Here is a 10,302-nt window from a genome sequence, read left to right as displayed (position 1 = left end):
TCTACATCTTTTGGTCTCAATGTTATGGATATGTGTGTCATCACAATCAAGATTCAATATGAACTAACCCCTCACATTGGGTGCATGACCATAAAAGATATTACTCATATAAATAGAACAATCACTATTCTCTGACTTAAATGAGTAACCATCTCGCAATAAACAAGATCCAGATATAATGTTCATGCTCAACGCAGGCACTAAATAACAATTATTTAAGTCCATCACTAATCCCGATGGTAACTAAAGTGAGACCGTGCCGACGGCGATCCCATCAACCTTGGAACCATTTCCCACGCGCATCGTCACTTCATCCTTTGCGAGGCTTCGTTTATTCCGCAGTTCCTGTTTCGAGTTGCAAATGTGAGCAACATAATCGGTATCAAATACCCAGGCACTACTACGAGAGTTGGTGAGGTACACATTAATAACATGTATATCATATATACCTTGTTTGGCGTTGGACGCCTTCTTATCGGCTAGATACTTGGGGCAGTTGCGCTTTCGGGTGACCAGTCCCCTTGTAATAATAGCACTTAGTTTCCAGCTTAGGTCCAGCCTTGTGTTTCTTCGTCAGTGCGGCAATAGCTTTGCCACTCTTCTTGGAGTTACCCTTCTTGCCTTTGTTGTTTTCCTTGAAACTAGTGGTCTTATTGACCATCAACACTTGATGTTCTTTCTGGATTTCTGACTCAGCGACTTTCAGCATCGCAAATAACTCGCCGAGTAACTTATTCATCCCTTGCATGTTATAGTTCAACACGAAGATCTTATAGCTAGGTGGCAGTGACTGAAGAATTCTGTCAGTGATAGCTTCTTCAGGAGTTCAATCCCCAGCTCAACTAGACGGTTAGAGTACCCAGACATTTTGAGCATGTGTTCAGTGACACACGAATTCTCCTCCATTTTGCAAGCATAGAACTTATTAGAGGTCTCATACCTCTCGATCCGGGAATTCTTCTCAAAGATAAACTTCAACTCCTGGAACATCTCATATGCTCCTTGACGTTCAAAACCTCTTTGAAGTCCCGATTCTAAGCCATACAAAACTGCACATTGAACTAGTGAGTAGTCATCCTTACGCGCTTGCCAAGCGTTCAAAGCATCTTGGGTTGTCGTAGCGGGTGGTGCATCACCTAGCGCGGCATCAAGCACATATTTCTTTTGGCCAGCTTGGAGGATAAGCCTCAGATTTCAAGCCCAGTCAACAAAGTTGCTTTCATCATCTTTTAGCTTAGCTTTCTCTAGGAATGTATTCAAATTCAGGGTTGCTACTGCGCGAGCCATTGATCTACAACATGAAATTTTGCAAATATTACTTAGACTATGTTCAAGACAATTGAGTTTAGATAATCATATTACGAATAAACTCCCACTCAAATAGACATCCCTCTAGTCATTCGAGTGTCACATGATCCAAATTCACTAGCTCAAGTCCGATCATCACGTGAATTGAGTATAGTTTCAGTGGTGAACATCTCCATGTTGATCATATCAACTATATGATTCATGCTCGACCTTTTGGTCTCTTGTGTTCCGAGACCATGTCTGTACATGCTAGGCTCGTCAAGTTTAACCCGAGTGTTCCGTGTGTGCAACTGTTTTGCACCCGTTGTATGTGAACGTTGAGTCTATCACACCTGATCATCACGTGGTGTCTCGAAACGAGTAACTGTCGCAGCGGTGCACAGCCGGGGAGAACACAGTTTTATCTTGAAATTTTAGTGAGGGATCACCTTGTGATGTTACCGTTGTTCTAAGCAAAATAAGGTGCATAAAAGGATTAACATCACATGCAAATCATAAGTGACATGATATGGCCATGAACTTGTGCTTCTTGATCTCCATCACCAAAGCACCGGCATGATCTCCATCGTCACTAGCGCCGCACCATGATCTACATCATCATGATCTCCATCATTGTGTCGCCATCGAGGTTGTCTCTCTATCTATGCTATTAATACTAAAGCTACCACCTAGCGATATAGTAAAAGCATCTACAAGCACAAACGTTGGTTTAAAGACAACCCTATGGCTCCTGCCGGTTGCCGTAGCATCGACGTGCAAGTCGATATTTAACTGCTACAACATGATCATCTCATAAATCCAATATATCATATCATGTCTTTGGCCATATCACATCACATGCATACCCTGCAAAAACAAGTTAGACGTCCTCTAATTTGTTGTTGCATGTTTTACGTGGCTGCTATAGGTATCTAGTATGATCGCATCTTACTTACGAAAAGCCACAACGGTGATATGAAAATTGCTATTTAACCTTCTCCAAGGATCGCCTCAGTCAAATCTGATTCAACTAAAGTTGAGGAAACAGACACCCGTCAGTCATCTTTATGCAACAAGTTGCATGTCTGTCGATGAAACCGGTCTCTCGTAAGCGTACGAGTAAAGTTGGTCCGGGCCGCTTCAATCCAACAATACCGCCGAATCAAGAAAAGACTAAGGAGGGCAGCAAATTAAACATCAACGCCCAAAAACTCTTTTGTGTTCTACTCGAGATATCATCTACGCATGAACCTAGCTCATGATGCCACTGTTGGGGAACGTTGCATGGGAAACAAAAAATTTCCTACGCACACAAAGACCTATCATGGTGATGATCATCTACTAAAGGGAGATCGGATCCACATACCCTTGTAGATCGCTAAGCGGGAAGCGTTAAGAAACGCGGTTGATGTTGTGGAACGTATTCGCGATCCAAATCGTCGCCGTCCCACGATCCGTCCCGATCTAGCGCCGAATGGACGGCACCTCCGCGTTCAGCACACGTACAGCTCGATGACGATCTTCGCCTTCTTGATCCAGCAACAGAGACGAAGAGGTATCTGAATTCTCCAACAGCACGACGGCGTGGCGGTGATGATGGTGGAGCTACTCCGGCAGGGCTTCGCCGTGTCGTACCGATCTAGCTACGAGGTGTCACGAAGTAGTGGAGGGAGAGAGGGCTGCACAAAGGCTTGAGTTGCAAAAACCCTAAAACTCTCCACAATATATAGGAGGAACTAAGGGGTGGTTGGCTTGCCTCCAACTCCAAGGAGGAGCTTCGGCCGAGGCAAGGAGGGAGGAGTCCTCCTCCAATTCGGTTTGGTGTAGGACTCCTTCCTATCTTGTCCACCTCCTTCTTTTTTTCCTTCTTTATTATTGCTTTGGCCGAAATAGCCTTATTGGGCTGGCCTCACCAGCCCACTAAGGGCTGCTGCGCCACCCATGGGCCTATTTGGTTCTCTCCCGGGTGGGTGGCCCCTCCCGGTAAAACCCCGGAACCCATTCGTCACTCCCGGTACTTTACCGGTAATGCCAGAAATCTTTCCGAAAGCCAAATGCAACAATCCTATATAACAATCTTCGTTTCCGGACCATTCCAGAGACAGTCGTGACATCCGAGATCTCATTCGGGACTCCGAACAACATTCGGTTACCAACATCAATAATTCAACTATACCGAAAACGTCACTAAACCTTAAGTGTGCAGACCTTGCGGGTTCGAGAACTATGTAGACATGACCGAGACATTCTCCGGTTAATATCCAATAGCGGGACCTGGACGTCCATATTGTATCCTACATATTCTACGAAGATCTTATCGGGTGAACCTCTATGTCAAGGATTCACAAAATCTCGTATATCATTCCCTTTGTCCTTCGGTATGTTACTTGCCCGAGATTTTATCATCGGTATCGCCATACCCATTTCAATCTCGTTACCAGCAAGTCTCTTTACTCGTTCTGTAATACAAGATCCCTTGGCTAACTCTTTAGTCACATTGCTTGCAAGGCTTGTTTGTGATGTTGTATTACCGAGTGGGCCCTCAGATACCTCTCCGTCACACGGAGTGACAAATCCCAGTCTTGGTCCATGCTAACTCAACGGACACCTTCGGATATGCCTGTAGAGTAACTTTATAGTCACCCAGTAACGTTGTGACGTTTGATACACACAAGGCATTCCTCCGGTGTCAGTGAGTTACATGATCTCATGGTCATAGGAATGTATACTTGACATGCACAAAACAATAGCAACAAAATGACACGATCATATGCTACGTTTATAGTTCGGGTCTTGTCCATCACATCATTCTCCTAATGATGTGATCCCATCATCAAGTGACAACACTTGTCTATGGCTAGGAAACCTTAACCATCCTTAACCAACAGGCTAGTCAACTAGAGGCTTACTAGGGACATTGTTTTGTCTATATATCCACACATGCATTTATGTTTCCATTTAATACAATTATAGCATGGATAATAAACGATTATCTTGAATAGGAAATATAATAATTATTATTTTATTATTGCCTCTAGGGCATATTTCCAACATTTTTACATAAATTCGGATGATTTTTTTATCTAAAGAGGACACATGCATTACATTTTCAACATATTTGGACTAAACCCTAGTGTAACCTAGTCTAATAATCGTTAACGATCGTTCCTCATGTGAGGCAGGTCACATGATGCCCATGAGCCGTGAGAACTGAAGCTCTGCCTCCGCGAAGCCAGCAAGAAGCTAATCGGTTGATGATGATGAGCACGTCAAGCTTAGCTTCAACGAAAGGGGAGGAGTGGTGGGCTTCGTGGGACCCAAGCACCATCGTCCTCCTATACTCTACTCTTCTTCGTTGCCGATGACCCCCGTGGGCGTGCCGACTTCGTCGTGGTGGCAGAGGGGCGCGACCGACGCGGAGTTGGTGATGTCTTCCTTATGCTTGCTGTAATATTCATTAGACGCCTCATTGATGTCCTTGAAGGCGACTTCTATCTCCGCCTACCAAATGGGGAACCACCAGCGATCACGGTGGATGTCATGGGCAAAGCGGTAGGTTAGGAGCAGCACCTCCTACTTCTCCATATCTACGTCCGCAGCGATGTCTATGTCGCCAGCGAGTTTCTCCTCCACGCGTCGGTCCTTAGCGAGGAGGCGAAGGTTGTGGGCATGGTTGACATGCGCATGCTGGAACGCAACCTCTAGCTCTTCCAACACCATGTTGATGTAGTGAGCACGTGCCTCACCATGGTGGCGCTCGCTCTTCGACGGTTGCCTCTTCCATTGGCTCATTTGCAGCGCTAAAAATACGGAGAGCTCGTCCGCCAACGAGCCTATTAGACAACCGCAATGGTGGTGATCTCCTTCTTTTGTTCAGACGAGAGGTTGTCCCACGGGGCTTTGGAGCTCGAGAAAGCTATGGCGGGTGTGGATCTTATAGGATATAGGGAGCGAAGGAGGTTGGATGCGGTTGTTGATGGGCCTCGAGTTTAAACAGTGGGGAGATGGCATGCCATGCAGCGAGATGGTTAATGGTGGGCGGTAGACAGAAGAACAAGTGGCATCGGAGTAGGTTCCTCGAAAATCGCACATCTTTAATGAAGGGAAGCATAGAGGCAAGTTGTCGTTTGGACGTGAAGAAAGCATGTGGACTGGAAAGCAGCGAAGGCGGCGCTCTCGACCGACGCATCGTTTCAATGTCGGCTCGAGTGAGGCCAAAATCACTATTTTGACATTTTTGATAACTTTAACACAAAACGAACCCCGCTAAAAACTTTAGCATGATTTGACCCTTTTTAGAAATGCCAATCATCATGGAATTTCTGCTACACAACGCAACACAGGTAAGTTTGGTGTTTGTGTGTGATCACAACCTAGCTGAGCGTCCTATGTGACAGGGCTGAAACGCTACAGCCCCTCGCGTTATCGGTAACGCCACGGTCCCTGGGTTTCTCCCCTAAGAAGAAACGCCAGGGCTTGTGGCGTTTCTAGTAACACTTGCCCATGGCCACTTATCTATTCAAAGATGAATGCATGCAAGTTTGGCGTGTCTTATCTATTCAAAGATGAATGCATGCAAGTTTGACGTGTCTAGGTAAGGCAAAAAGGCAAAAACGCCATAAGGCATGGTGTTGCCAACAAGTTCAGATCGTGTAATAAAATGTGAAAGAGTTCAGATCGTGCTAAAGTTATCGAAAAAGGTAAAATGATGATTTCGACCCTCCAGTGAGAGGTCGAGTTCGTTGTGGCGTCATGCTCTGGGACGGCGATGATTGCTTCGGGCGAATCAAACTGTCTGTATGGTTTAAGGGTTCAAGTTGGCGATGCCCTCAGGCATCTTTATTATTAGGATCAAAGTGACACGTGACCTTGAATTCTATAGAAAAGAAAACAGAAATTGTATGAATGGGTATTCGATAGTAGCACAGAATAAACAAATAATTTTTATAAAGAGGCCAACAACAACAACAACAACAACAACAACAACAACCAAGCCTTTCAGTCCCAAACAAGTTGGGATAGGCTAGAGTTGAAACCCATAAGATCTCGAAGCCAAGTCATGGCTCTGGAACGTGGATAGCTAACTTCCACGCACCCCTGTCCATGGCTAAGTCTTTGTCGATATTCCAAACCTTCAGGTCTCTCTTAACGGACTCCTCCCATGTCAGGTTTGGTCTACCACGACCCCTCTTAACATTCTCAGCACGCTTTATCCGTCCGCTATGCACCGACGCTTCCGGTGGCCTCCGTTGAATATGTCCAAACCATCTGAGACGATGCTGGACCAGCTTCTCCGTATAAAGAGGCCAGATTATCATTTTCAAAATAGAGTGCAAATGATTCCTAAGTCAAATTTTAAGGATTCAAATATTGGGCGAATCAAACTGTCTGTATGGTTTAAGGGTCCATGCTGACGATGCCCTCAGACATCTTTATTATTAGGATTTAAGTGACACGTGATCTTGAATTCTATAGGAGAAGAAAACACAAAGTGTATGAATGAGTATTTGATAGTAGGACAGAGCAAACAAAGAATTTCTATAAAGAGGCCTGATTATTTTTTCAAAATAGAGTGCAAATGATTCCTAAGTCGAAATTTTAAGGATTCAAATATTGATCAAACGACCAACGCAAATAAAAAAATATTAAGGGCCAAAATCATTTAAAAATCCTTTGATTCAAAGGAGCCCTCAATCAGGACGTCGGGTCAGGACAGTGCACGCAGATAGAGAGCCAAATAGCATGCAAGAAATTAACAGGAGTGGATGCTCTTCAACATAGCCTGAATTTTACAAGATGTTAAATGCACGCCGCAAGGATGGCAGTGAACCTCTGAGGTTTCAATGAGAGCATCCCCTCCAAACCACAGTATTTTTATATCAGATCCCTAAAGCGCCATCTCTGCTTGAAGTTTGGTCAGTTCAGCGAAATCGCTAGCCGCCAGTCGAGAAGAAGTCGCCGCCGATGCTGATGGCGCCACGTGTGTCCCCCGTGGCGGTTCAGGCAGCTCCTGGTCCAGTTCTTCCTCCTCGAGGTCTTCCAGTTCCGCCTCTAACTCGTCCTGATTTCGGAAAGGAGCTACGTGTCATGCATCTTGAAAGTTAACGGCATGCACCGGACGGTAAATGTTGGTAAACGGTGCAAAGGGGAAACTAAACCAACCCATACCTCGTCGAATTCAGCCGAAGCACCGAATGGTGTAGCAAGTGCGTCCTGTATCTGTTTCATATTTTCCGTATGTTCATTCGCCTCTTCGATTGCATTCTCAATGTCATCGATACTCCTGCGGAAGGATTCCAACATATGTCAGCTCATTCAGGGATGGTATATATCGGCAACTGGTGGGCTGCATTCCTACATCTATGCCATGTGTTCCCTCCGTCCCATAATATAAGAGAGTTTTCCACACTACACCCGTGTTAGAATTTAGAAACGCTCTTATATTACGGGACAGAGGGAGTAGCTTATACATGTATGGATTGTATGGCCATTGCTGCTGGGTGCGCGCAATACACTGCAAATTTGTCACGACTATAAATGGGAACCTTCAATGAACAGGGTCTAGTTAAGCTTGGAAGGTGCAAAAGCTCAAGAAAACAAGAAGGGGAAATTAAGCAAACCTGAACTGGCTTGGACATAAATAACTACTGGGGATGAAATTTCATTTTAGAATAGATACAGTAAAGTGGAGCCCTTTGGCACATGGAAATCCTACACCTTGGCATGCCACAGAAATGCACAGAGGAGGGATGATGGACTCTTACAGGGACTGTTGAATAGCTTTGACAGCAGATGACCCAGAGCGCAAAGCATCAACAGTGTCAGTTGTTGCCTTTGCATTTTCAAGCATTATAATCTGCACAAAATAGTATCCTATTAGTTTAATGCATGGGCATATATTGAAATACTTCTATATCTTTCACTACCTGATCATGAACTCGCAACTGAAAATTGGATAGCTGCTCAATCTGTGTTTCATACAACTTCTTTTTCTTTAAACACTGAATTGCAGCTGCAACAAAGAAGAAGCCGTTCCTCATGCAAGTTACAAAAGCATCAAAAACTAAGAAACATTACTTCTTATTCCAGGACCAAATAGCCATTAGCTAGAAACCATTTTTAGACATGCAAGCACAGATTAGCAGTGCTTAAGTTTTTGTCTTGTGTTGATAGATTCTGTGTAAGACCTGACAAACAAATAAAGGATTTTCCACTGGGCTTACCATTCTTATTCTTTGCCTTTGTATAATCCTTCGCCTTTTCTATTTCCGCGGAAGACTTTTTCTGAAGAAAACGCTCTTTCTTCTCCAGCATTTCTAGGGTCTACAATTACCGCAAAGTATTAACATATAAGCCACTGCGAATGAAAATATACGATAGTCAAATTAGCATTTAGCTGTATTCATAACTTGAGAAACTCAAAATTTATCTTTTTGTCTAGCTGGTATGAGCCCTTGAACATATAAGAGGCTATCGAATTCTCCCCGATAAACGACAAATATCTCAAACATTGTTGTGAAAAATGTTACTATTGCAATAATGTGCACAACATTAGGAAAGTGAGGACGTGATGGATTAATGAGTAATTAAACTGAGGCCGTAGTGGGGAATGAACACCACAATATATCAACCTAATCTGAAGCTTCCCTTTCCTTGGCCTTCACATTAGGTTATTTTCACTAGGATGACTATGATCTTTGTGTGCATGAAAACATACTTCATTGATTTGTGTGAATTGGTTATGTGGTGGTGGTGTGGGGGGGGGGGGGGGTGGGGGGGGGAGATCAGGCTGACATCACTTTGATAGAAAAACAATAAGAGATGACATCGCAAGAGTTGTGTGACCAACAGGGTGAAAACAATGTCAGCGTCATGTCCTCAAAACAGTTAAGCAAAATTTGAATAGGACGATACAGTTGACCATGCCTTGAATCAACTAAATAGACACATGACAACTAATGGTCAAAATCTACAACCAGCTGCCAGGTTTGTCCATGTGCGTAAAGGAGACCTTCTAAGTATTGTTTTCTTGCACTCTTGTATTCTGGAAATCCATTGGACACAGAAATACCCACATCTGCATCACCGTACTCAAGCTTTTACTGTTCACTTGGGCGATACACAGTGTCGAGGTTTTTCTTTGTTCATACATTAACAAGTGACCAGTTGCTAAATAAAAACCAGATTTTTTTAGGAGAACTATTTAGAAATGTCTCCTAACTCCCAAGCCCAAAACCCAACCCTATCTTGACAACTCGAAGGAAACAGAAGAGCAGAAGGTAAAGGTTGATCAACTATAAGAAAAACAAACAAACATTTAACTGGAAAAATGGTTGGAGAGACCTCGTGTAGTCGATCCAAGGTGGGGAGGGAAGAAGACGCAGCATCCTTCTTCTTCTTGCTCTTAGTCTTCGATAGCAGTTTCTTCAGCATCTTCTTGTCACACCCTTCTCCTGATCCTCACACTTGGATGATGACAGCCTGTGTATGAAGGTATAGGTGAATATGAATGGGAATGGTGTTTGCAGTAGCGGTGTCTGGGTGAGGATCAAGGGGAAGAAGTAAGGGGAAAGGTGGTTCCTTGAGACTAGTAGGAGGAGAAAGGCAGACACGGCCACTAGCATGTGACAGAAGATTCTCAGCTTATGAAAAAGAAAGTGTGCCACTTTCAGTGAGATCACCATCTTAGGATAGATGCCACATCCACATGTTTTACAGTTTGCCTACCTGTGACCACTTTCTGCTGAGCAGGCTCCTCTATTTCGAAATTATATATCAAGAGAAAGTATGACGCAAACAATGGTATAAAAAACAGTCTGTAGCAGGTATGTGGGATTAGGTTTGCGTTGCATCCTAGAAATATATTTGGCATCTTGCTGTGCTCAGCATTCATGTGGTTAGTTGACCCTAGGTACATAGCTCGTGGCAACAATCTGCACCTCCCTTAGTCCTATAGCACATATCACTCCAGGCTTCTTACTTGAGACAAATGAAGTAAAGTAAAGAGGTGAACTG

General features: G+C 44.0%; 1 protein-coding gene across 1 annotated transcript; it reads right to left on the bottom strand.

Moving 5' to 3' along the window:
• Positions 1 to 6,945: 6,945 nt before the first annotated feature.
• On the bottom strand, positions 6,946 to 9,964 carry LOC123396685 (vacuolar protein sorting-associated protein 32 homolog 2-like). The gene is made up of 6 exons (XM_045091548.1): positions 9,631 to 9,964; positions 8,511 to 8,610; positions 8,214 to 8,299; positions 8,052 to 8,143; positions 7,456 to 7,570; positions 6,946 to 7,348 (listed from the first exon to the last, which is right to left on the bottom strand). Exons 1-6 carry the CDS (start codon positions 9,718 to 9,720, stop codon positions 7,175 to 7,177), a joined length of 657 nt encoding a protein of 218 aa, XP_044947483.1. The 5' UTR covers positions 9,721 to 9,964; the 3' UTR covers positions 6,946 to 7,174.
• Between the last annotated feature and the right edge of the window lie 338 nt (positions 9,965 to 10,302).

Source organism: Hordeum vulgare, chromosome 5H (genome assembly GCF_904849725.1).
Source record: "Hordeum vulgare subsp. vulgare chromosome 5H, MorexV3_pseudomolecules_assembly, whole genome shotgun sequence".
Lineage (NCBI taxonomy): Eukaryota > Viridiplantae > Streptophyta > Magnoliopsida > Poales > Poaceae > Hordeum > Hordeum vulgare.
This window is presented reverse-complemented; position numbering and strand designations above follow the sequence as displayed.

Coding starts and splice junctions, on each gene's coding strand:
- LOC123396685 (XM_045091548.1), bottom strand. CDS start 9,720: ATGCTGAAGAAACTGCTATCGAAGACTAAGAGCAAGAAGAAGAAGGAT. Junction 8,611..9,630: donor CCTTGGATCGACTACACGAG/GTCTCTCCAACC, acceptor CGGTAATTGTAG/ACCCTAGAAATGCTGGAGAA. Junction 8,144..8,213: donor AGTTGCGAGTTCATGATCAG/GTAGTGAAAGAT, acceptor TATTTTGTGCAG/ATTATAATGCTTGAAAATGC.